Source organism: Harpia harpyja, chromosome 18 (assembly GCF_026419915.1).
Source record: "Harpia harpyja isolate bHarHar1 chromosome 18, bHarHar1 primary haplotype, whole genome shotgun sequence".
NCBI classification, from domain to species: domain Eukaryota; kingdom Metazoa; phylum Chordata; class Aves; order Accipitriformes; family Accipitridae; genus Harpia; species Harpia harpyja.
In genome coordinates, this window is record NC_068957.1 from 2,585,045 (window position 1) to 2,612,241 (window position 27,197).

Sequence of the window (27,197 nt, forward strand, 5' to 3'; positions counted from 1 at the left end):
CCTAAGCCCGCAGGCGGCTAAAACCGAGAAGTGACATGGGGAAGGTCTCTACCCGGCTGGTTTTATTAAAAACGCCACAGAAATACACCTGGAAAAGGGGTAAAATCGAGAGGAGTACCCGCTCCCCCATCTCCCCTCAGCAGCCCCCTCACGCCGGCTCGCGACCACCGCCCCGGGGGCGGGGCGGAGGGCTCGGCGGGAAGGGGCGCGCGCACCTGCGGCGCGGCAGCGGGTTCCTGTCAGCGGGGCCGGCATCAACTCCTCCCCCGCGGGCACCGCCACCCGAGAGACCGCGGCAGCTGCAGGGGATACCCACGTCCCCTCAAACAGACGCTCCCGCCGCGGGATGGGCGGGTAGGAAGGCAGCCCGCCGCTCGCCCTCCGCCCCCGCCGGGGCGCGCTCCCCTCAACGCTCTCACAGCCACAGGCGCGCACACACGTACACGCCGCCTACCGGACTCCACTGCGCTTGTGCGCCGGCCTCCCGCCGCCGCTAGCGCACGACGCTCCGCCCCCCCACCTCCGGTGCGCAGTGCGCAGGCGCGCGGCGAGGCCGCGCGGGGGGGGAGGGGTTGAGATGAGCGTACTACTCCCCAATATGGCGGACTTCGACACTATCTATGAGCTGGAGGAGGAGGAAGAGGAGGAGGAGGAGTCCGAACCTGTGGTGCGGAGCCAGGAGCTGCCCCGGCCCCGCGATGCGCCGGATCCCGTAGCGGTACGGGGTGCCGGGCACATCACCGTGTAAGGAGTCGGGGGGGGGCTGGCGGCGGGCAGGAGGCAGCGTGACAGGCCGGTGTGGTGTGTGGCGGGGGAGGCGGCGGCCGGGCCGGAGCACTGTGCTGCCGGCGGTGCCGTGCTGCCGGGGACACGGCTGCCCGCTGGCGGTGCCGGGAGGGGGTAAGGACACGAGGAGGACTGTGCCCCATCCCTTTTTGCCCCGAGCCCCTCTTCCCCCGCGGAGGCGAGCTGCCCGCCTTGCCGCGGTCTTGCAGCCCTGCTCCCTCTCCGCCTCCTCCCCCCCACACACACCCCCCGTCACCTGGTTTGTGAGGGGAGTTTTGCTTTTAACTTGTTAAAACGGGAAACTTCGTGTTTTCCAGTAGCTCAAGGCAGCCCAAAGTCACGAAGGAACAACTGAAGTTCAGCTGGCTGTTCCGTGCAGAAACAGCAGCTAATCAGTCCTGGCAGTCCTGGGTATACTTCTTTTTCCAAACAATCTGTTAGATAAAAAGTAAACGCCACACGGTGCGAGGATGAGCAGTCTGTTCAGACGATTTCACTATGACCCTTCTCTGTCTCAGCTGAGCCATGGAGCTCCCCCCCCTGCACTGCAGAGGAGGTACATGGCTGTGTTGTAGTTTATCTGCTCCAAACTTAGTCGTGAGTTTGGTTTAGGCTAAGTGTTTTTATCATTAGAAGGCAACGTGAGCCAGAATGTTTGCTGCTCACTTAAACAGTTGGAACAGAAGATGAGCAAACTGTGTGATCTTATATGTAATGTTTACTCGTAGGGATTTTCTTAATATGCCTACTCCTGCAAGTGGAGGGATTAATATAACAAAGTACATCCATAACAAGCTGTTGGTTGTTGCAGTCATTTTCATGGCAGGGAGGGAGGTATTGAAATTTTTGTATTGCAGAGATCCATCAAGCTTGTGTTGCTTTGAGTCTGCCTTTGGATTGCATAAAAGAATGCACATTTTTTTCTGTAAATAGGTGCAGTGTGATCTAGCTATCTGCAGCAAAAACACTGGGTGGGGAAGGCTCTCATCCTAAGAGAACTAATGTTGGATTTGATTCTGTGTCCGTCATGTAAGTCTAAATCAGGTTTGCATTGAGCTAGTGCCAGTGAATAGTTGCTCTGCTGCACCGCAGTGTACTTGCTTGTGTTGATGGCATTTCTTTCTGTCCTGACCCGAAATAGCATGTGGCCTGACTAAAGGAGGGATGTAACACAAGCAAAATGATCAGAATACCACATACCCATCTTATTAGTTATCTGGTTTTAAGCACTAAACTGGAAAAAATGTTATGCTCTTATTTGCTTTGTCTGCTGTGATGCTTTTTGTGTATTAGTGATGTTCCTTAAAGCTCCTTCTTGGCTCCAGCATCTTTTAGGGATGGGCAGGAGCATCTCCAAGAACTCTGTCAGCTAGTCATGTCTACATCAAAAGAAAACAATACTTGTAAGTGATGTGGAAATCATGAGCTAGCATACATGCCCTTGTAACTTCTTGAACTGAATTCCCATCCGCCTTATTTTCCCTTTCTTCTGCTCCTCCCAGCTTTCTTCCTGTAACAAGTCTACCTACCTGAATGGTAGAAGGCAGCTTTTATCAGTTCATGACATATTTTTAAATCACCTTATATTAACAAAACCAGTGGATGTTACCAGTAAAATGCAAATAAACTCTGGACACTACAGTATGTAGTCCTAACCTCCTTATTAAATGGGAAATATTTTGCTTCCTAGAGTTTCTGGTTAGTATGTATCAGCTCTGAAATTCTGTCACTTTTTGATCACTCAGATGCTGCTGCTTTTGAAATCAGTTGGCTTCAGAAGCAGCCTGCTCTAGTTACTGAAGTGAGATACATCATTGAGTAAAACTTGTGTTTGTTTTCTGAACCTGTCTGGAATATTGCTGATAAAAATTTCTGTCCTGACAAGTCAGACACTTTATGGAAAAAAAAAAGGGGGGGGGGGAAAGAAAAGAAAACCAGTTATTTTTAAAAAGCCATTGTTTTCCTTTGATTTTGTTTCAGATGCCTTCTGTTCCTCATCTGATACTGGCCTTCTTGGATACTTTTGGTGTATAGAGAAGGGATAATTCTCTAATTCCAGGGTCATCTTCTGGTCCAGCTTTTCACGTGCAGTCCTCTTATAAAACTCCTATGTTAGTAGATTCAAACTATGTATTAGTTTCTTGCATGAGAGTTTTTATTCTTATGACCTTGTCAGTGAGCTGCTGACCCTAACAGAGTTCTACTGCAGTATCCAACAGTACTAAATATAAATTCCAAGAATCTTCTGAGGGTTTTTAGCAGGATCTTGCTTTTTCCACTGACTGTTTTGCTAACCCTTTTACCCCTGTGCATGGTAAGAGTGATCATGTAAAGTATATTTGTTTTATTTTACTCAGAGAGACAAAATGTACGTGAAAGCAGTTAGCAAAATTTATGCTCATCTTGTTCAATGCTCTTTCACTCTAGAAGATTCTTACTTTGAAACAATTAACCATCAGTCATATTTATTGTTTTCAGAAGGCTTTTGGATTTTAGTACGGAGAAATTGCTAGGACCTAGTAAATGCCTTTTCTTTGCTTCTGAAATTCCATTTGAATGAGTTATAAACCCATTGTTCGCTGTTTCTTGCATAGTCAGTGTGACTCTGGTTGGTGTATCCAAATATCTCAACATAAACATTTTTAGTGAAGACTGAGTCATATGCCTACCAAAGCAACGGCAATAACTTTCAAAAACAGAGCAGTAAACAAACTCTTAACTTGGTTATAAGTTTTTATTTATCTGATGTAATTTTTCCATATCATTAAGTCCGTGTAGATGGATAGTAATGAGGTAATGAAATAGCCATTAAGCATATTCTTGACCTTAGTATGCAGCTTGTGATTCCTGCTTAAGTCTGCAAACCTCCTAGTTTTGGATACAAGTTAACTTTTGTTATTCCATTGTATTTTCTATAGGAGTGGCCCAGGGGTCTGCAATCCAGGTGCCAATGAAAAGCATATTGTCATCAATCAGGGAAGGCAGGGAAGAGCCAGGTGCTCTCAGTTGTGATAAGATGACATTTGATTATTGTCTGATATTACTTCACCTTCTGCATATTTAAAATAGCAGATTCCACATGTTTAAAATAGCAAATGACCTCAGGCTTCCACTAGTTACCAAAAACTTAGTTTTCCAAAACATCATCCACAGGTAAGAGTGTTCTTCAATAGTTCTGTTAGCTTCATAGGAAAAGGTCCTAGACGAGGAAGAGACATGTTAAGTGTTCAAAGAGATTTCAGCTCAGGGCTCTTGATGAATGTCTTCTTTATTCTCTAATGCTGGACAAAGCTTAGATGATACCTCATAAAGAATAATATGTAGGATTTGAGTTCATCTGTTCAACATAGGTTAAACCTAACTTGGATTAGGTGTGGGGAAAGGAGCCATGCTGAAAGGAGTTTGGAGAGCCTATTGTAAGAGAGTTGACTAAACGGGTTTAGCTTGTGTAGTCGAGTAAGACTGATTACTATCTATAAATACAGTAGCTGGATAAATGAGAACGAAGTGCTATTTAAGTCAAAAGAAAAAAAAGGTAAGCACTTGTAAGTATATCTGTTCTAGATATGAGAAGGTGTTTTTAAAAAATCTTCCTCTTTCAGTTCTGGGAACGGGAAATGTTACTTCCCTATGCTTTGTAAACTAAGGGAAAGATTTTTATAATGTGATACCTGTTGCAGGTGGGGTTTGTAAGTGATGATTCAGGGTGCTTGTTTCAGTCTTGAATTTGAGGGATTTAAGAATATATCTTATTACAGCTCCCTATGAGAAGTTGCATTCTCCCCACTTTACAGATGGGGGAAGAAGAGATAATGGGACTTGTATGATGCTATACATTAAAACAGGGAAAGAGAGACACAAGAACTAGAAAGTGAGGTCATCCTAATTCTATTCCAGTGTTATTTCCTATAGGAAACAGTGCCTTGCTTTTAGAGATATATGTCATCCAGTGAGAAAATTGCAACTGAAGTAATATGGGTGACTTACCTGAATTTCTAAAGGTTAGAGTTTGGGCAGCTTTCACTGAGGAGCCAGAGAACTAGCCCAGAAATAAGTCGCCACCAACTGATGTTTTAAATGATTTAAAGGACAGGTACTGGAATTTATTTTACATAGTGATTTTTAAATATACTGAATTTTAGAAGACTTCATAGGCCAAATCATGCTAGATCATTAGTCCGTTGTAAAAGGTCTAATGAAGTTACTTATCTCTTAATCAAGACTTCAGGTCTTAACTTTTTTTTTCCCCTAATAACACTTCAGTACTTTAACAAAGTTGCTCGCGAAGCTGTAGAACTATACAACATTCTGCTTTAACATTTCTAAAAATAATTATTTTTTTATTTGGTTCTTGAATTCCACCCCCTGCTCCCTGTCTAATAGGAGTTCAGTGTTTCTGAACAGTGTGGTAAATCATCACGAGGATAGTCTGTAAAATTTGCAGAGATGCTTTAGTAAAACTGTGCTAAAGGCCATCAGTGATGCTGACTAAACATAGTTTTATGATGCAGCATAGTCCTGTTTTCAGTATAGTCAAAACCTTTATTTTAGCCATTTGCAGGTGTCTGTGTAAAAGAGATGCATTTCTGTAACTGAGGTTTCTTGGATGTGTTATAACAATGGAATGTTTTGGCAACTGATAAAAGTTTGGGGGTTTAAATACGTTTCATGACATCAGCCTTCAAATTTAATGTAATAAAATACATTGTGGTCTTGTATTCTTAATAGATCTAAATCAGAAAGCACTAATTTATGTTATTCTTTATGGAAATTGGTGGTGCAATGGGAATTTTAATGAGTATGTGTGACCAATGAGATAAAAGACACTACCTATGGCTTAGGAAGTTTTTGAACTATGAATTAATTGTTGAAGGTCAGAAGAGTGTTCTGGGGAAATGCTAGTACATGTTTGCTTTTTTTTTTTTTTTTCTTTTGCTGTTTCCTAGGCATCTGCTACTGGGCACTGCAAGAGTCAGTGTTCTGGGCTAGGTGGACCTTTGGCATGGTTTAGTGGAATTAGTCTGTTGTATGGGTAGAGTAAATAATTCTGCAGTATTGCCTGAACTTTCCAGTAGTTAATTTCTTATGTTGTCTCATTGCTACAACTTCGTGATCATTTTAGGTAGTTTCATTGCTGATATACAGAAAAGTCCATATTCCTCTAAACAAGCTTGTGTATGTGCTTCATATCGTTAGTCTTTAGAGGATTTTGTAAAGACTGAAAAGACTACCTCATTTCTCTTTATGTCTCCTTAAAAATAAATATATAGTATAATAACACTTGGAAGATTTCAGTTTAAAAAGAAAAGCTACAAAATGCGGAGGCTGACTTGCCAGATTACATTCACAGAGAATGGAAATGCACTTTTATTAGTAACCTTTGTGCTTGCCTAAAATCTTACTGGTTTTATTCTTTGTTTTTGTAGCATTAATTTAACAGCATGGCTTTCCAGTTCACTTGAATATGTAGTAGCTCATGCCGTGCTGATGTTCAGTTCACTCACATTCACGTCTAGAAACTTTTCTGTGAAAATATGTTGAATGAAACAAACACAAATAGGTGGCAATTGGTTATAGAGCTTAGAATAGCTTAAGAGACAAAGGTTGAGAAATACTTCAATTAAGATCTACTTTCTTTTTTTTTTTTAATGTTTTATACAACTAGTGCTCCAATATGCTGCTCTTTACAAGAGTCAAAGCTCTGACTTAAATTAGCCATTGAAGAACTTGATTGGACTTCACCAGTATTGTTGACAAACATTTTAATTAGCTTACTGGATTTCTAGAGACACCACAAGTTATTTTATTATGCTTCTCTCTTCGTTAAGGTTTATTTTACATTTTTGTATACTTATAAACAAGTTACATTGCCAAGTTTGGATATGTGAGTTACTACACTGTGCACGTGAGTGTGTATGTATTATATAACGATAGGGCACTGATGACATTTCAGCAAGACTAGTATTTGTACAAGTGACGAGTAAGGAGTACTTCAGGTGTCAGTTTGACTCAAAGCAAATTCTGTCTCTCCATAAAGTTTGTTTCTACAATGGCTATTACAGTACCAAATGTATTTGTGCTTGTCTTTTTGGCTGAGATCCTTTGGGTTTTTTTCTTTTTTTGAAACAAAAATACTCAGGAGATAGTTTAGCAGAGCTGACAGTGAACTTGATGTACAGTACATTTAACTTTATGTTTGAACAGAGCTTAATGTTAAGTTTGTAAAGGTTGTTAAATTACTGAATTGTAAAGGTTAAAGATTTCAGTTAAGGTAGAGGGGATGGAAGATCAGAGTTCTTGTTCTGCAGAAGCTAGCAGGTTTAGCATCAGAGCTTAGTTAGCTTCTTGCCTACTTACATGCTTTAATAATAAAAAAGTCAAGTCAGCCTGCATTGTTGGTGTCCTGCTGATCTACAACACTAGCTTTTTGGAAATTTCAGTTGGTTCAGTAGTTTTGGAACTAGTGGTAACACAGGTCTACAAGCAAAGTCTAGCTCCCTGTAGGTTTCGCTGGTTATAATGAAGACTTACCTCTTGCTCAGAAACAAGAACACTTCAATGAAGAATAGTCACAGTGATACCTAAGGCTTAATTTTATTGAAGTTCATAGTTGTTTTAAAACTGTTCTTTGTGGGGGCTCTTACATGTTTTGGATGAGAGAGTTTAACTCAGCCCAAAGCAATTTTTTAAAACTATGTGGTTATAAATTTCTAAGATGATGATGAATGGGTTCCTTATAACTAGCTTTATCTGTTGCATGTGAATAAATTGCATGAGTAAGAAAACTAGCAGTAAAAGGATTATTGAACCTAGTAAAATGGGAATTTAATAGCTGGAGTTTTTTTTTCTTGAAGAAGGCAAAGATTGAAACTTACTGCCATCCAATCATAAAAGAATTTTTGTGCTTTTAGCAACTTCAAGGTATTGAAGTAAGGCAACAAGCTATATTTCTCTGCCTTGTAAATGACCTTATGAATGATACACGAGACCTTATACAAATTTAGGCTGAAAGCTCATGAAATAATGTAAATGTAAGGGCAAAAGAAATTAATAGGGTTTTTTTTTAAAGTACAAAATCTATTACATTTTTTTATTAAGGGAAACAAAATAAGTTAGGTGGAATATATTTTGTTTGTCTCTTTTGTTTTCAAGGTTTGGCTTGAGCAACAAGTTTGATACAGAATTTCCTTCTGTTCTGACAGGGAAGGTAAGTGTGAGATTAAACTGTTCTTTTAAACGGAAAGATCCAGTGCATCCAGTGGTTTCTGTGTTACAAATAACATGCTCATGAATCCACAGTGCAGTCCAGGCCAGCACTGCATTGGAGACTGTTTGAACTGTATGAACTAGCTGGTTGATGACCAGTCCCTACAGTGTACTTTGAAAGAAGAAAAAATGATATGCAGTGATTGCTATCATTATTGACATTCTAAACACAGAAAAGCTCAACATGACATCATACTGTTTTCATGCAGGCAATCTACATGAAAGCAAGACTCACTTAACCTTGCTTTATAGATATCTGGAGTTTGTGCTACCTCCTGTGTGAATTAAATTATTTCAAATACTAGACTTGTCTTTTTAATATGTTTGTCAAGCCTTGAGTTTATATTTAGACAGATCTCTGGAAGAGAATCTATTTTATCTGAAGCTTTAAGGAACAAAACATTATAGTGTTAAATCTACAGATCAAGTAGCTTTTTTAGTACATTTTCAGAAATACAATAATTGTTTAGGTCTGAAAATTAGTGGTGACAGGTCTCTTGCTTTCTCTGGAGTCCTGTCTTACTAAATGCAAGTTTAATAAATACTCATTTGTAGCTATTAATGAAAACTTGTAGCAAAATTCTTGGTTATGGTTTTAAATTTTTTTTTTTTTTTTTTTTTTTTTTAGATTTTAAAATTTTGAATTCTTTTTCTCTTAGGGTTTTTTTTTTCTTTCTGCTGTTTCACTCTCTGGTGCTTTTCTTTTGCTTCATTTTATATCCCCCTTGTGTATCCTTTCCAGAAGTTGTGAGGAAAAAGTTTATTTGGCTCTTACTACTTTCTCTAATGTCATACCATACAGCTACACTATCTCTGCAGCCTCTTGCAGTAGCTGTTGAGTCATATTAACAATACACTAAAATGCAGCTGGATGGCATCTCCTGGTTCTGCCAAATCCATCTGGGTTTTTTCTCCTTTGTTTTCACCCCAGAATATAATGAATAAAATAGTTACGTTGAATTTGTCCAGCTTTTTTGACAGCAGTACAATTGAAAAGCAGGTTGCTATTTGGAGTTTTTGGTTGTTAAAAGACAGCCTGGGAACTCTGGCCTTGCTTCAGAATCTCACTGAGCTCAAAATGAAAAGTCTTACTGATTCCACACAGTCTAATGTGAGGGCTGGCGATAACACCATTTGCATTTCACTACCTTGCATGTCTAAGGTTTATTCTTTTCTGTGAAGCTCTTTCTGATCACCAAAAAGCCATAGAATACTTTTGGGAAATAACAATTTTTATGTTATTTTAGTCAAGTTGTAGTTTGTTATAAATAAGCCTACAGAAAATACCTAGCAGGAAGTGTTAAAACTCGACTTGATTATATAATTTCATCTTTTTCTGTCTCTCTAAAATACATTGGTGTGTATTAAAAAACCAAAACAAACCCAACACCCAAACCTGCACGTTTTAATACGAGCATCAATGCCTACCACATTTTCCACTTGATTGTCCTCCTCTTGTTAAATAGACAGCGAACAAAAGTTTAATTTAAAGTTCAGTTGACTGGTTGGACTTAATTTAGCCAAGAAAGGAAAAAGGAAGTTCTACTTGGCATTTACCCTTCTTGTTCTATAGATCTAATCAGTGACAATGTAAGTCACATGAGCAGGGATTTGCTCTATATAGGTACGCTGCTTCTGTTGAGAATCTTGATATCCTGTTATCTTTTTCTCATGTGGACTTGAGGGGCTTTCTGAGTAAGAAGACCTTGAAAATAAATTAGTTCCCTTTTGTGAGGGGAAAACTGATCAAATGAGATAGTAAACACATTTTTCTTACTGCCTGCCACACACTGCCATGAAAGACATTAAAAACCACAGTTGTGGGTTTTTTGGTTTTTAATGCTTTCATGAGTTGCAAGAAATAAATAATCTGCTTCTTCCTCTGGTTGTGGCAGTCAATCATGTTTATCCCTATTGAAAATGAAAAATCAGTCAGGTTTTTCCAGTAAGAAGGTTTTCTTCAAATACCCTGATAAATAATTCACAATAATAAGCCTTGTAGTCAATTGATACACCACTTTAAGATCTTTTACTGTTCTTAAAATACAAATTTTTACTTTTTATGGAGTCACAATTTATGAATAGCATAGTGACTTTTTATATTAACAATTTGTGATTAAAATGTTTACTATGAACTTGCATTAGTACGCTGCTAGTATAAGGCAATGTCATACTTTATTCAGAATGTCTGTGTAACACTAAGTTTAATGGCTTTGTTGTCCATTGTGAATTGATACTAATAATATCAATGGAGTGTAAAAGATGAAGCCATTAGGTGGGGTTGATAGACTTCTCTATGGTATTGTTTTTCTTTTTAATAAATACAGATGGAGCGCTAGCTTTTTAAGCACAGGATGAAAATCTATCCAATGCACAATAAAAACCCTAAATAGATAAAAACTATCTGGCTACACCTTTCTCCCAGAAGCACTAACTTTTTGGTTTTATGCCACTGTGTAGTCTTAGGAATTTACTTAAGATTCCTGACCCTCAGTTTGCCCATCTACATGATGATGATAGTAAACCTTCTGCTAATTTTCTTTTTTTAAAATCTGAAATACCCCTCCTTCTTCACCCATCTCCCCTGCCTCCTCATCCCCCAGTTTTTACAGAGTCTGGATAGTTATTGTAAATTAACCTAGACCTAAGATGCATGTAATTACATCTTAGATATTTAATTGAGGTGTGTTTGTTGCTTTTTTGGGGAGAGGTAAATGTGTATATTTGAGGATAAAACATGGGCAATAAAACAATAAAGAAAAGGAAAATACCAGGTGGGTCAGGTGTTGGGCCTAGCTAATTCAACTAGATTGACTTAATATGCATCTTGCAGGATGAGATACAAGCTTCAGCTGGTTTATAAATACTGAGCTAGGCTTTCAAACAGTGCATTCTTTTAAACGGAATATTTTGAGAAAAGATTTGACTACACTTAATACAGAGGTGATATTTAACTTTTAATGACGTGATTGAACTTTGACCTAAATTTAAATTCTGGTTAAATTTAAATTCTGTGGGCTACAGTTTTATAGGATTGTTAATTATTTTAAAACAAGCATTTAAAAGCTTTTAACAAAATACTCTTCATGATATATGGCAAAATAGCACACACTGTTCCAGGTGACAAGAAAATGATGGAGGCAGTGAACCTTAAGGAAGAAAGTGGAGTTTCCTGCCCTGATCTTAAAACAACAAGGGTCCTATACAGAGACTACTGTGCAATGCAGGGAAATGTAAGCCATAAAATGTGGTCTTGGTATTGTGATCCAAATGCAACATGTGATTGATAGGGTTTGTGATCACGATGATTGAAGGAGAAAGATCAGGCCTGCTGGGCTTTACTTGCTCTCTTCCTGTGTTTGTAGATTCTCTTGCATCCTGTTGTAAAATATTATGACACCCCCTCCTTTCCTTTTATGTTGGTTTGGGTTCCCCCCCCCCCCCCTTAAAGACCTAAAAGGAACTAATGTCACTTTACAAGGTGTACTGCACAGCCAGGAGCTATGTACTTATCTCATTCTTTTCAAGACCCAGACAGAAACTCTCCAAGAGACTTTCCAAAATTACTTAAAACTAGACTTTCTTAGGGAGCTTTCTTTGTGCAGGAGGTGCTGTTAATTCTCTGTTTGTTTGAAATACATTAGTCATTTCATATTAACCTTTCAATATCTGTACCTGCGAGAAAGGCAAGATTTAAAATTATGCCAGAAAATCAACAAAATTCTTTGGTAACTGTTTCATTTGGATACCGTTTTATTATTAAATTAGAACAGTTATTTTATTTAGAGATATTTTGTTCTTTGTCACTGTGTAACAATGCTTAACTGTTACTGAGCTGTAAACTGAGAGCAACAAAACTGTGTTTTGCTTCTATTTATCACAGAATAAGCCTTATCTTGGTCACCGGTTCCTTTAGTTTCAAATGAAGATGTGTAATTGACTGACAGAAATACTTACTGTGATTACATTTCCTAAAGGGAGAAATATATCCAATAGTTTGGGTTAGGCAAAACCGTCTTAAATAATTTCATCTTATGTTGCAGCTAAGAGATTCACCTTTACATGAAAGTATTTGGTGCATTAGCAGGTAGTAGTGGTGCTTTTATAATACTACGTTAAGGTAAACATCATACCAAAATTTCTGAAATAGAAATTTTCTCTTTCTTGGTGGCATCCCAAGTTGGTTTCTAGTTTAGCCATTTGCAGTGCTATGCTGTACAGAAAGGAGAGTACTTCAACATTGTTCTTGTAAAGTAGCATCAAACTGAACCTGATGTGAACAGTGACTCCCTTAAAAGTAGCACAGAAATATGGAATCTCATCATCCCAGTGCTTTCTTATTAGGTCCCAAATTTTTCTGCCAGCTGTGATCTAAGAATCTGGTTGACTTCTCATGTTGGATGTTATCACTGATGATAAGGTTTCTTCATGGTAAAGTAAATTCTAGACTGTGCGATTCCGTTGTCTTTGGTAGCTTTCTACAGCTGTATTTTGGGGTTGGGGTGTGTTGTTGTCAAGGTCCGGTAAACTTTGTGCCTAATAGAAAAGGAAACACTCTCTTTTCTTAGTGGGATTCATTGCAGAAGTACTAATGGGCTCAAGAAAAAAACCTACTTATTTTTATCTTTCAAATAAACAGATAGAATGATACATGTACAAATTTCAAAAGACTTCTCAAAGAAAGTGCCATTTGTATATATCTAAATGTTAGGAGCATGTAAACTTCCTTAAGAGTTGAGAGTGCTAATTTGTTAATGTACGTAATCTGAATTTACTTTGAAGCGTGTCTGACTGCAGAAGCTGTACAACGTTACCCATGCTGCATACAACCACCCCAACTGTACTTTACTACAAAACGTTTTCCCACACTGAAGATTAAATGGTCTTGCTCACGTGCATCTGATATTTGTTAGAGCCTAAATACAAGAGCCAGTGTTGGCAAAGAGATCTGTAAAACCTCCTGTTTCAGATACATGCAAGTACAGGCTAGTTTTCCATGTTACAATGCGATTTTTTTTTTTCTGTTCATTGAAAATGTCCCGATATGTGGGATCTGTTTCTTTTTGCCATTTTCTTTCTTTCTTTTTTTTTTCCAAACTAAGGTGTCTATTGTAAAATATATTTAAATGTTGATGTTCCAGTCAGTCTAAAGAAAATTTTCTTACTTGCTCTGTTTGTATATGTAAAAAGAATTATAAGACAGTCTATTCAATATGGGGAGGAGGGTGCCTGTATAATTGCAAAAGAAATGCTTTCTGTGTACTTATTAATTCCTGCTATAAAATAATCACAATGTTAAATTATGTTCTTATATTACTAACTGTAGGCCTGGCTTGTGTACAAACCCAGATGACCTCTGACTCTATACTGCGTGGTGATCTGAATAGCCAGGAAACAGATGTTGTATTTATTTACTCCCTTTCCTGCAATGTTTTAATGAATTTAGGTCTTGTGAATAGGAGGAGGTAGCAGAATCAGGTCCTCTCCATTTCCTGTCCCATAGTTTTGCTCCTTTGGTGAAAGGAGTCTTTGTCATTAAATTAATGCTTTTGTTGTTGTTGTTGCCCCTGTTTGCAGAATCAAATGAACAGAGTTGGGCTTGCTTGGTTGGAAGGATTATGTAGTAGTTGCACAGCTTTTTATACAGACTAATTCTAGGGATTTTTTTTCTTCAACATGACAAGTAGTTAGGAAAGATTTTATATATATTTTTTTTTTTAAGTTGTTGAGCCTGACTGGTCAAGTCTATTGAAGTTGGATCCAATTGTGCTGCTTTGTGCGTTTGAATGCTGGATTGTGTTGCAGTTAAGAGTGCCATCTTGGAGTCAATACCACGAATCCATATTTGACTTGTCAAGTATAAGTTACTTAGATTCTGTAGAGAGATGAGGGATTTGGGGTATGTAAATAGGTAAGTGCACTCACTTGTTCGTAAGAAACATGCTGCTATCAGAGGAGGGAGCTTATTTCTCATAGAAAATGTGGTTTTCCACTGTGACTCTGCAGTGGCAATATACAGAAAATATTGAGTAAGCTCTGCTGAATATTCCTTAATTTAACTAAGTTGTTTTTCAACAGCTAGCCTTTATTCATAACCCTGTACAAGATGCATTTCTTTGCCTTGAATATAATCCCGTATATGTCTCTCCAGCCTTCCCTATTTTAGGAAGTGGCCACAAGTGAAGTTGTGGCCTCATGTCAATATGGACCACTTCAGGAATTTATCTGTGGACAGAGGTCCACCTTCACCCAGGCACAGTGTAGACTTGCATTGGTATGAAGTGAATTTGGACAATATTATCCTTTTTTCTATGTGACACACAGGTGTTTTTACTACAAAGCTGCCCCGCATTCCCTTGGAAACCAGATATTTGTCATTCCTACTTTTTTTTTGGTCACCATAGCCAGTGTGTATGTTGCACAGCTGTCTCCAATTTCTAGTTTTGTTTGGGGCCACTATATTATCAGGACAATTGATTTATTAATGGTGCAATAAATAAGGATGAGGCTGTTCATCTAAGTGATGTTTAGCTTTTTAATGCAAGTTTTTGCAAAGCATGCACCATAAATGAATTTGTTACAGGAATGTGACTTTTTCATGTTCACTGAGTGGGCAGTGTTTTAGAAGATGGGGTCATGTTGTATAGTGGTATTATGGTTCATTTACATTTTAATCTGTACAGGCAGTTATTGAGAAAATACACCTGTAATGGCTTTCCACTGAAGTTCAGCACTTCTTTTGCAGGTTGCCCCAGAAGAATTCAAGACCAGCATCAGTCGTGTGAATGCCTGTTTAAGAAAGAATCTCCCCGTCAATGTAAAATGGCTGCTTTGTGGCTGTCTGTGCTGCTGCTGCACACTGGGCTGTAGCCTGTGGCCTGTAGTCTGTCTTAACAAAAGAGTAAGTACATGTTGCATTCTTCTTATTCTATTTATTTTGCAATTACTGATAACATTAAATAACGTTTAATAGTATCATCCCCATTTCAAAACCCTTTTTTGTCTCACTTGCATTCAAAAGGTTATTCTGTTTTCCATTCCTTAGAAAGTAGAAAAAATGTTTGTTAATGAAGTAAATTATACCAAATTACCAATTGAATTAATAGTTTTAGGAATAGCTAATCCCATCTCAGTTCGAAGAACAGGATGGAGTATATGACAACCTAAATTTCCAGGATTTCTAAAGGTCTAAGAATTGAATTAAATGAAACAAACACAAATTTGTTTTCTATTTGGGAAGTTTAAAGATTTCCCATTTATTTATTTATGTATTTATTTTCTTTTGACAGAAAGTTGACAATTCTTGTAATCAGGTCCAAAGTAATAATTCTGAAAAGAGCTTTAGCAATATCAAGTAAACATGATCCTAATTACCTCTATGGTTTACATTTAGAATTGATTTATCACAGCAGTAAATGTTTAGGAAATACATAAACAGATATAGTATAATGATATTCTTTGCAGCTACATAGTTTGTAAGACTTGTAGCCATAAAATCTTATTATCCAAAAATGTAAATAGTATGTAGGTGCACTAGGGAAAAAAACTCTCACACTTGTCAATTTAATTATAGTAAAAGATCTTAAGTAAAAAATCTGTTCAAAAGTAATACTTCTGGCTTTTGAAAGTTTATGATCTTTAATAAAATAATCTGAAAGCAAAAACAAGGAATAGGCATTGCTTTTCAGAGAAAATAAAACAGTATCATTTTGCCAAACTTTCCAACTTGCTCAAAAAAATAACAGTTGCATTGACTGGTATCGAGTTTTTGGTTAAAAAAAATGAAATGCACTAAAGGCATAATATGTTAACTTGTTGAGCTGCTGATTGCTGAAGCCTATATCACTAAAAAGTTAAAGGACTTGTTTTAGCTCATTTTATCTGCCTTTATAAACATTGTTATTGCAGAGGAATAGGCTTGAGGTATACTGATGGAATATTTGCAGTTTTAAAACCATATTTAATATTCTTGTGCTAGTGAAAATCTAACTAAATGCCCATGTGATGTTGTAGCATTAATGTAATTCTCAAGGGTACAAACAATATGTACCAAGTAGGAGTAGGGAGGCTCATGTTAACTTCTGTGGGTATGTGTGTGTCTATATATTAGAGCGATTTGATCACTCTAACAATCACAAGTATGAGATGGTTCTTAATTTTCTCTTGTGGTGGGTTGAACCTGGCCAGCAACTAAGCACCCACCAGCCACTTGCTTACTCAGCACCTTCCCCCTGCCCCCAAGCAGGATCGAGGAGAGAATCAGAAGAGCAAAAGTAAGAAAAACTCATGTGTTCAGATAAAGACAGTTGAATAAGTGAAGGAGAAAAAGGGAAGAAGACCCAAGAGATGCAAAGGCAAATTGGTTGCCACCTCCCACCAGCAGACCGATGTGCAGCCTGTCCTTGGGCAGTGGGCTACTTTGGAAAGAATAGCCCCCAGTTTTATTGCTGAGCATGATGTTACATGGCATGGAACCCTTTGGTCAATGGTGTTCAGCAATAGCTAAAACATTGATGTGATATCAACACTATTTTAGTCATAGATCTAAAACACAGCACATACAAGTTGCTATGAAGAAAATTAGGAAAAATCCAGCCCAGCCAGTCCCCATACATCCATCTAGCAACAAAAGGCATTATGAGATCCAAAGGTTGGAATATGAAACTAAGACTATTGAAACAGGAAACAACATGTACTTTTTAATTCCAAGGATAGCTTTGTCCCTGGAAAAAATTACAAAGAAGTGGTGGATTCTCCACCATTAAGTCTTTGACTCAGAATTGGATAGCACTGTATCTTTTTTTAATGAGATTGTGTAGCTCACCTACCATTATTAGCTTTAGCAAAGAAATTGGTGGATGGAATTCTGTGGCATACCATGCAGGAACTGGAGTAGATCATCACAGTGGTATTTTTGTGACCTTAAAAATCACTGAAACTCAAAAAATCTTCTCCTTTCCCACAATTGTGGAAAGAGCAGAATATGAAGGTCATATGCACTTTGGTATCCAAGAGTTGAAAATACAGGCACTGTTTGTTGTGAGCTGGAGTTCTGTAGCATTGAGATTTTTGTCAGGATTCAGATAACAATTACATTAGCAAAATCTGGAAATTACATGTATGTAAATTGTGTTGTCGGTAGACCACCTGTAGCAAGTGCAGTATTTGGCCAAGAGAACGTGGGAGATTCTGTTTTGGCTTGGCTATGGCCAGTAAAAATACTACATTCAAAAGGATCTCTTACTAAGTAAATGAATTCTGGGAAAGTTACAGTCCTAAGTTAACAAAAAACACATATACATGGGTGGGTTTTTTTCTGAAGAAGATCTGATGTTGAGGAGTGGGGAGTTGAAGTGGTAGGACTTCCATTCATAATTTCTCTTTTGCTTGGTTCTACTTTTATAGAACTAGCTTATTTTAGATTAATCTTAAGCCAGAAATGCAATAGTAAGATTCTTCTGGTTGAGGCTGGCTACTGAACCTTTTATAATACAGTTTTGACTTACTTTTTAGACTAGAAGATCAATTCAGAAGTTATTAGAATGGGAAAATAACAGACTGTATCATAAGGTAAGAAAAGTTAGAGTGCTTGGTTTTTTCAGTTTTAAGAATAGTAAATATTTTTTTTTTGTGTAATTGGCATGTAGGAATTTTACAGTCTTGTTATAATTCCATAGTTTATACTGATCTTAAACCTGTATCTGAAGTGTTCCAGATCCTAATAATTTGATATTGCTAATGCCTGTTATCTTACTCATCAAAACAATGCTGTGGTATGCATTAATCCTTTGCTAATTACTTTCTTAGCTTGGTTTGCACTGGAAGCTGAGTAAAAGGAAATGCGAAACTAGCAATATGATGGAATATGTAAGTATTCTGTTACTTATTTGGTATTCAACATACCTATGATTTTATAGAGAAAATCCTTAACTTACTAGACTGTCACCTATCCAAAAAAATCTCTCAGAAAAACGTGCAGTTGTGTTTGACATACACCCATGAAGGCCACTTTTAACAGGAGCAGCCATGGCATATATTGAGACTTGGAAATTGTCACCACTAAACATGTCGTCTTTTCACAACAATCCTGCATTTGCACTGCAGGTACACTTGTTTTGATCTCTAATTTGTAATGAGGGAGATCTACTGTGACTTTGTGCATTGGTGTGATTCCCACACCAGCCAGGCCGTAGTTGTTTAATGCTTACCCACCTTTTCCATTGGTATTCATAATTGCTTTGATTCAAATTCTATGTGCAGGAATATTGCATTTTTATAGTAGTATGGTTTTTGTCTGGATTTTTTTTTTCTTTTTGCTAGCTCTGAATTTCATAAAGTTTTAACCAAGACAGTCCATTTAGGAAAGCAGAATTCAAAATATTTCTGTGGTCCTACTATTCCCCATACACTTTCACGTATAGCTGTGAAGATTGTGTAGGCTTGAAGAAAAGAGATAGTCACCCCTGAAAAAGTGAAGCGTCCAGAAGCCCTGTATTTCAAAATGACTGAAATCTCTGCTTTGTTATTCTGGGAAACATTCCCTCCTTATAGAGTATCTCAGATGTGTTTAGTCTTATGTACTAGCTAACGTTGCATGGAAATTGTGCTGAAGGTCTGAACTTTTTGGTTACTGTGTTCTGTTCTTGTCTTTTTCCCTTCTTCAACAGGTAATATTAATAGAGTTCTTACCAAAATATCCCATATTTCGACCTGACTGAGGAACAGCATTTGGTCTTTCATGTTACCTGTCATTTTCTACCCTTAGTGCCTTGTAGATGATTTTGGAAAGAAGATGGTCTACTTTGCTGTGACAAAAATGTTCTTCAGTAGAGTATCTTCCTTGCTATGTTACTTTTTTTCATTAAGAAGAGAACAATTTGCACATTTTTTTATGTTAAATGAGGCTTCTATGTTGCACTCTGAATTTTTAACATTAACAATAACTGATATAGTTGCCACTAGGGATCTAACATCAGTGCTGCTTAAATTGTTCTGAGCATGCTGCCTTATTAATTTCTATATTTGCTGTCCTCAAACATGCATCCTAATGCCATGTCATACTATATTTCATTCTAAATGTCGCAATCCTATAAACCCTCAGTAGAAATGTCCAGGTAAGCGTCTAGTAGTAATGATTTTAGTATAACTTGCTTGCATAGGACTTGCAATCAACAGCACTGGTTTTGTCCTGCACTTTGCAAAATCATCATTTACATTAGGGGGTTAATTATTTTACCCACTATGGATTTGTAAATATTGACTCTTTGCATAATGTAAAGTGTGGTATGCCAAGGTTTACAGAATGTAATATAGCTCTTATTCTATTGCCAACAGTCTGACATCGTTTTATTCATTACATTTGCTAATATCCCTCTGATTGTATAGACCCATCCACATGCTGTTTTTATGGTAAAGCCATAATAAGTTTGTACATACTATCAAATGTGTAGGGCTCAGTTGCACTTTCTTTAGTAAATGGATGAAAAATGCATAGCATTTCTGTCTTTTTTTTTTTTTTTTTTTTTTTTTTTTAAGTATTTCAGGTGGTGTTTGTAGCACCTGAAATAGGAAGTTTAAATACTGTTCACCTTTGGAAAAGTTGCATTTGTGGGGTAGATGGCAGCTGCCAAATATCCCAAAGCTTCTTTCTAAGTTAGGAATATATGGATGCCAAGTTTTGTTTTTAAGTAAGGCAAAAAATGTTTCATAATTGGGAGACCTTCATTACTAAGGAGAAAAATTTGGAACAGCCAAATCAAAGCTGAAGTAACACTTTCAGTGTTTTTGTAGTGTGATAGTACTTAAACATTTTAACAGTTAAGTGACATGGCATCCTTTCCAGTGGAAATAAATTTTATCTAAATCAGAGTAGTGTTTCAAAATATGCTGATGGGAGGAAGTGGACCAGTTGAAAGGGTTCATGCATATGTTTTGGCATTCAGGTACAGTCTGAAGAGTCACAAATGCCTTGTGGAATTCACAAGTATTTTTGGATTCTTCCCAGTTTGCCTGATCTCAGGAAGGGAAGTAATTGTAGAAAAACTTCCTGTAATGGCTGGCCGTAGCAAGACCACTTGATAATAGTAAGCAAATGAAAACTGATGCAAGTTCCCTCCCCTTCCTAACTAGAAATAAGAAATCGGAGAAAAAAACAGCAGATGACTTGAGTATCTGCAAGTTCTGATGAATATCATCGTAAGTGTCCAGGCATTTCTTTGCAGCAACTTGACTCCTTGTGACATCATTCCAAGTTGCTTTTTAGTTTCAAGGTGACTTGGGATTTCCTCTGAATGTATTTGCATCTTTTCAGTATGCAATATTGTCTGAAAATAATAGTATTTGTAAGACCATTGCGTTCTAATAATCATAGTAGGCCAGATTTCTTGTATGCAGTGTTTACAGAAGGCCAGTTTTATGCAAGTTATTACTTCGACTCAAATTTCGTGCTATTCTTACTGTACAGCTGAGGAGTGTCAGACTCCAGTGCTGACAGTAGTTTCCAATCACAGACTGATGCTTCAGATTCTGAAATCTGTATACTTAGTGCAGAGGTTTCATTTGACTGGTAGATTGGTGACGACTAACTGTGTAATTGCATTTGTATTATAATGAATAAAAACCTACTGTGTTTGAATTTAACATTAGCTACACCTTGCAACTCAGATTTCTATCGCAGAACCAAGCAAAGTGTTCTCTCCAATTTATTTTTTTTTTTTTTTTAGGATGAGTGTTAACTGGAAGCAGAGAAAATACTTAATGGCAGAAAAATGCAGTGTAAACCAAAACTGAAATAGCACATCCAATTCTATGTATTTCCCTTACAAATCAGTTTCTGGAGTAAATGAAGGGAGCTTGGCTTAATTAACAGAACAATGGAAGTTTCTTACTGTTATGCCAGAACTTTGTTAGTAATTTTCTTTTTTTGTGTGTAAGAAACTCAAGAAATCTCAGAAGGTTCTTATTTTCTTCTTTATGTGACTATATTTTCAAAACGTTCTTTTCCAACTGAGAGAACAGGCAAGCTGAATGAGAGCTCTAGTAATTGCCAGTGGTGAATGTTGAGCAGTCTTCAGTCTCGCTGCTAAAAGAAATCCTCTTCAGTCTGTGCTGACTTCCATCGTATTCAGTTGAAAATTTCTCAAACTGATTTGTCTTGTTTCTGTGAAATGCTGTGCCAAACTGAGAGAATACCCTGAGCTACAGGAGCCCCTAGTCCCTCTGGGCTGTTCGCTGGCCACCCCGTGCTGTGATATGACCAGAGATCCAAGGCAGAACAAGATCGCCGCTTTTGCTTTCCCACCCTCATCCCTTTGTTCCCTTCCTGTGGGCCTGGCCACGTCCAGTGCCACAGGCTGCTCTGCCTGCAGCAGATTGTCTGCCTGTGAGTGTCTCCTGGGCACTAAAGCACAGAATAATTAGTTTTTAAAGTTTACATTTTAAGTATGTAAATTCTATACATTTTACTTTGTCCTTAATTGTTAATTATATAGTCTTCAAACCATGAAAGGGTCTATTCTTTTTGTGTTTTAATAGACATTTAAGTATGTGGCCATAAAGCAACTAGTAAAGAATGAGAGTGCCAAAACTGCCATTTACAGTAAGCTGTAACGTTTTAATAAGTAGATAAATTTGCATTAAAATGCAAAACCAGCAAGCAGTATTATATTTGCATCTGAAAGACACAGGTTCTGTAGCTCATTTAAAGATGAAGGCAGCTGTAAGTACTGCTCTGAACTCTGTGCACTTCTGCTCTGCCTACAGGTTCTTTTTTGCCTGGGCTATCCTTTGCTTTAATATAAAGACATTCAGGTGTAATTGTATCTCACGAGACTGAAAATCTCATTTTTGACAATAAGTCAGCATTAATTGGTAAACCTATTTATGGAGGATACTTGTTAATTGGAGAAAGAATTTGTAGCAATATAACAGGGATTAATGTTAGCAAAGTGTAGTGGAAGTGGTAAAGAAAGTGCCTTGACTGGTTCTAACAAAAGAGAAAGCATTGTGCAGAGAGTGAGGAGAAAAGGGAACTAGTAAGTTATCAGTAGTGTGAGTTTGCAGCAGATCTTTAAAAGCAGTTACTGTCTACCAAATCAGTGTTTAATTTTTCATATAAAGATGTTGACACTAACTTTCCTTTCTAGTTTTTATCTAGGAAAAATTTGGGTTTCTATCTAGTAAGTTTTCTATCTAAGGAGTATTGAAGTATTAAAGAATACTGGCAGAGCATCAAAGCTCTTACCTACCGTTTCCCCACCTGCATCTGTGAAGTTGTTTTACCATAGGAGGAAAAAAAGTGTTCCAAGGCATGCACAGACAAGTCTAGAAAGTGTGGATTGAGTTGTAGATGGGTGACTTTAAAACAGGAAACATTTTTGCTAAATCTGGTGTGGTCTTGATAAATAAAAAAAAGTTCCTATGCTTTTCTTGATAGGTACAAAACTCCATATGCAAAAACATAAATATATGTATATGATTGTCCCACTATGACAGTTTTTACTACATTCACTTGTCAACACACTACCATTGGAGCAATAAAAATGTCAAGCTATTAATAGTCAATGTAAATAATTTATCATTTTAGTAAGTAGTGTTGTGTGATTCTTCTGCCTTTTCTGTTTTTGGTGTTCTTATGGTGTTGTAACATTACTTGTACTGCTTAAGAAAAGTCGTTTTGTTTAAGCTGTATGAAACTTTGTGTTCTTAACATTTTTATTCTGTTTACAAGTGAACAGCCACTTTTTTAATAGGACCTCACATCTTGAGACTTTTTTTTTAATTAAAATAAAATTCTAACTGAGCTCGATTTCTACAATTCACTGCACTGGCTTGTGCCATTAAAAGAAGCTGGAAGTCAGACATGCTTAATCACTTTGAGACATTTTTCTTTAATTAAATTTAAAGATGAAAACCTTTGAATAGTGCAGTGTGTTTATGGAGAAGAAAAATCTTTTGCGTCTCTTCCTGTAGCAGTGTGCTGATCAGCTGCAAATGGAATGGCAATAGTGGTGGGTTTTCTTTAAATGAGACACATTCCTGGTACGGCCAGATCAGGTGCTTGTATTGGGACTTTTAAGTATGGTTTGGCAGGTTTAAAGAACAAGACTTGGAAAGCTTAGAAAGGCTTTCCAGAAAAGAAAACTGCAGAATGATCATCACATTTACTCTTCCAGATAATTTGGTTGGTTGACTTACCAAACTTAAGGACTTCTTGTAGGAGTCTCTTGCTGCAGCGTTCCTCTCCAAAAAGCAGAGGGTTTTCTCCTATGCTATGGTAGTTGCACCTCAAAGGGAGCCTAACCTGAGCATGGATAGTGTGTGTTAGTGAAATAAATCATTAGCTTATATAGAGGATTGTGAACGTAGGACAATGCAGCCTTTTGTGTGTGTTAACAGGCTAGCTTTGTAGCTGTGAAAGCAGGACTTAAAATTAAAGCCTTTGGCTCATCCCTGAGGGAAAAATACTGCATTCCTGAAATGGGCATGTGCAATGTTTTTGTTGAAAGTTGGTGTCCTCAGTTGTTTTGGACAAATATAGGAGCATCTGGGCTGATGTGCTGTTTAAGCATGAAACTGTTACTGAATATTGTTTGAGAAATTTAGAGAATGTTGCTGTGGTGTTAGGCCAAATATAGGAACATTGGGCTGACTAATGAAGCTAATACCCTGTTAGGGTTTATGAGATGTAATTGCCTAGACTACTAGCAAAGGTCCATTTTAAGAATATTTGGGATTTGGCCCTGACTTCTCCGATTGGAAGGTAGTTTTAGAACTGTTTGGTAGTGAAGCTTACTATAATGTCTGTGCCAGTGTATTTATAATGCTATATGTCTGTTATGTCAGTATCGTTCTTCAGCATAAATAGCTGAAGCATTCCAGCTGAGTTTCTTTTTCTGCTTAAGCTTATAGAGATTTAAACCCTTTAGTCTTCATTTGCTAGACAAAATGAAATATGTTAGTCTCCTCTCAAAAGCAAAGTTCTCTGTTTCTGATCATCCTACTTGCATTTGCTTGCATTTATTCCAGTTTAAATTAATTTTCCTTGAATAGGGGTGGCCAGAAGCAATCGGATATTCCAGATAACGGCTCATGGCTAAGGCACCAGGTATTTCCATGTAGATAGTTCCCTCTGTTCTGTGAAAATAATGTGATCCATTAAATTTAAAAGGATCACATTTGTCTCCTTAATGGCCATATTGTACTTCTGATTCATAGCCATTCTGTGATAAATTTGGGACTTTTTCTCTTCAGTCACTTCTAGTTTATACAAGCTCCCAACAGACACTCTCATTACTGGTCCCATCAGTCCAGACTCATCATTTGACACTTTGTACTGTTGAATTTCTTGATATTTATATTACAGTAGTTCTCCTAATCCTCCAACTCTTCTTGTATATGCACTCCCATTCCTCCTGTAAAAAAAAATCTTTGTCACTGACTGATTCCATCTACAAAGTTAAGAAAAATGTTTTTACTAAAAAGATTAGCTCCAAGGTTGATGCCTGAATTCTGCTTGTAATTTTCTAAAAGCCCTTTTACTTAGTCCCTTACCCGATCTGAATTTTTCTGTTATTTCTCCATCAGACTGAACCAGTAATTTCCTTGCTGTAGTTTGTCTGGTAGATCTAACCTATTTGGACTTTGTTGATTTACACTTGTTTATTTTGTAAACATGTGAACAGGACAGATTTGGGGTCTAGGCTAAACTACTAAATTTTTGGCATTTTTTGTAATCACTGGATCTGTTTAGAGGATTGTCCTTTTAATATATTCACATTTTATTTCACATTCTTTTATATAAAACTGTATGATCCATGGTAGCCTTTTGAACAGTAAACCAAAATTTCTGCAGGAAAGAGATTTGTATATCTAAGTTCACTGATAACAAATACAACCTGACATTCCTGCTAGAAAAAAAACCCCACTTTTTAAGAACACTCCAGGTAACATGGGATATCCAAAATTGTAATAAATTTGGGAGGAGGTATTACAGTAGTCTCAGAGTAAAAAGAATTTAAAATTAAACTAAAAGGTATATATTAAACAAAAGGTAATGACTGATGCGTATTTAGTGTAAATTATGTGATGTACAAGCCTAAATAAGTAATTGAAAATTACTGGCTCTCCAGATAGTACCTACAGGGATGCCCTTGGACATTGATGACAATGAAGTGCCTGAATAGGGCAGCAAAAGTAAAAAGGAGTTCTCATTTTGGCAGTATTGTAGACAATGCGCTAACATGCGTAGTGGTTGTGACAGGTGCCCTGTTTGAGATGCTTTGAAGCTGTATGACTTGCAGAATATGGTCTGTTAGGACTTTCTGCAAACAATAGCCCTAAGGTTGAGCACATAAAATGGCTCAGAGTGCCCAAATAATAATGGGAATGGCTAGGAGAAACCACAGCAATATGGTACAGCTCATGAACTTAATTCCACACAAGTTTCGTACATACCTGAACGTTTCATCCTTCATCAAAGATGAGTTTATTTTGACCTTAAAATGCCAGTCTATTGGGTGGTGAAATCCATAGCCCCAGAGGGTCACTCCACATCTTAATCTGAACCAGATTTTGAAGTGCGAAGTTGTAAATTGAAAACTAAGAAGCCAGTTATCCTAACCGCTGCTTCTATCAAAGTACAAATAAGTTACTTTCCAATATAATTTAATTCCTATTGGGTTGGTTTTGGTGGTGGGGTTTTTTTGTTTTGTTGGTTTGGTTTGGTTTGGGGTTTTTTTTTAGGTAATTCTCAAGTGTTTGTAAGGTGCTGTTTTGGGACCATCTGGAAAAAAACCACAAAACTATTGTAAATCTGTTAATAGGCAGCAAGAGTTGTTGGCCACTGCTGAGGCTCTTTGTATGAGTGGCAATTTTCCACCTCTGTGCGAGTTAATCTGAAACCACTGGTAGTGTGTAACAAGGGGATCTCAGGGGTCGACTCTCAATATATTTTGTGGGTCCTGTGGAACAGTTGTCTAATTCCTATTCCAGTTGCTACGGTGAGTGTTTGTTCAGCATTTCTTTCCACCCGTAGCAGAAAGCAGGGGACAAGGAGGAGGAATGGATCCTAGCCACACTTGGACCACAAAGAGAAGAGACGCTTCCGAGGTAACTTTTTGATAATGGTATTTTTTTGTCATTGTTGAGCATATGGAAATAGTAACTTGCTTTATGACTCTTTATAATTTTCGGTAGCATTGAGTAGTGCTGGAAATCACATTGCTGTAAGTTTCCATGTAGTACTGATGGAATTAAGAGCTTTGAAACTCAGAAAGGGTGATACTAACTGGTACAGCTACTCTAAAGCAGAAGCTACCAGATGGCTTTGAATTGCAGAAGAATAAGCATCAGGCGCTACACCTTCAGGGTGTAAAATGTGAAATCCACTTACGAGCTGCAAAGCCAGAAATGGGTCGTGTAAATCCCACCCCAAAAATACTGAACTCTTTCATAGTGTCACCAGCTGTTTTGTGAATACCGCTGTGTTGGCAGTACAGCTGTTAGGACTTGTGAAGCGAACACAAATAGCAGTGTTACTTGCCTCCAGTCACTTCCAGAAACCTCTCTGGAAACGGTGCTGGGCTCCTCGAGCCCTGTGGGGAGCTCCTCGCAGGAGGCCCACGAGCGAGCCTCAGGCACAAGAGCCACAATGGCTGTTTGTGCTCTTCCACTCTCCATGTTGAGCTAATTTCAGCAGCTGAAACTCTCTGGAGTCTCGGTCTTACCAGCCTCATTGTAAAACACTGAAGAAAATTTTGGTGTTCTAGAACAGTCTAAAGGTGACATCCATGTTGCCAGACGTAAAATGCGGGTGCGTGGCTCTGCTTGGGAAGCAGTTGTTAAACCCAGCCCGTGGTGTGGGTCGAGCCCTGTACGGGATGTGGCTGCGGCTGCGGAGCAGCACGCCAGCTCCTGTCAGCGAGATTTGCGATGCAAAAGATTGGGTTGTTCGTGACGGGGAAAGCCGTCGCTGTTCGTGTGCCGGTGGGCTCCCGGGACGAGGCTCGGCTCTTTGATGGGGAGATGGAAACCCGCTCGTCCAGCTGACAAGCGTCTGGTGTGGCTGCGGGGCAGCGACCCGGGTAACCACCCGCTCCTCTCCGCCCTGCCCTGCCCGCCGGGGCTGCGGTACAGCGGGCGGCCCC

General features: G+C 38.1%; 1 protein-coding gene across 7 annotated transcripts; it reads left to right on the top strand.

Moving 5' to 3' along the window:
• The first annotated feature begins 570 nt into the window (after positions 1-570).
• On the top strand, positions 571-26,160 carry CHIC1 (cysteine rich hydrophobic domain 1). 7 transcript variants are annotated; one of them, XR_008239207.1, is made up of 7 exons: positions 571-744; positions 7,939-7,993; positions 14,798-14,953; positions 17,566-17,622; positions 17,860-17,919; positions 20,057-20,135; positions 20,775-22,967. XR_008239207.1 is itself a non-coding variant. In XM_052814020.1 (7 exons), the coding sequence occupies exons 1-6, from the start codon at positions 578-580 to the stop codon at positions 24,133-24,135; spliced, it is 528 nt and encodes a 175-aa protein (XP_052669980.1). In that variant the 5' UTR covers positions 571-577; the 3' UTR covers positions 24,136-24,157; positions 26,087-26,160. The 7 variants fall into 7 exon arrangements, 6 of the variants coding, with proteins under 6 accessions (XP_052669980.1, XP_052669982.1, XP_052669981.1 ...); XM_052814020.1 differs by lacking the exons at positions 20,057-20,135; positions 20,775-22,967 and adding exons at positions 24,103-24,157; positions 26,087-26,160; XM_052814022.1 differs by having other exon boundaries at positions 20,057-22,967.
• Positions 26,161-27,197: the final 1,037 nt, after the last annotated feature.

Coding starts and splice junctions, on each gene's coding strand:
- CHIC1 (XM_052814019.1), top strand. CDS start 578: ATGAGCGTACTACTCCCCAATATGGCGGACTTCGACACTATCTATGAG. Junction 7,994..14,797: donor CTTCTGTTCTGACAGGGAAG/GTAAGTGTGAGA, acceptor CTTCTTTTGCAG/GTTGCCCCAGAAGAATTCAA. Junction 17,623..17,859: donor ATAACAGACTGTATCATAAG/GTAAGAAAAGTT, acceptor TTACTTTCTTAG/CTTGGTTTGCACTGGAAGCT.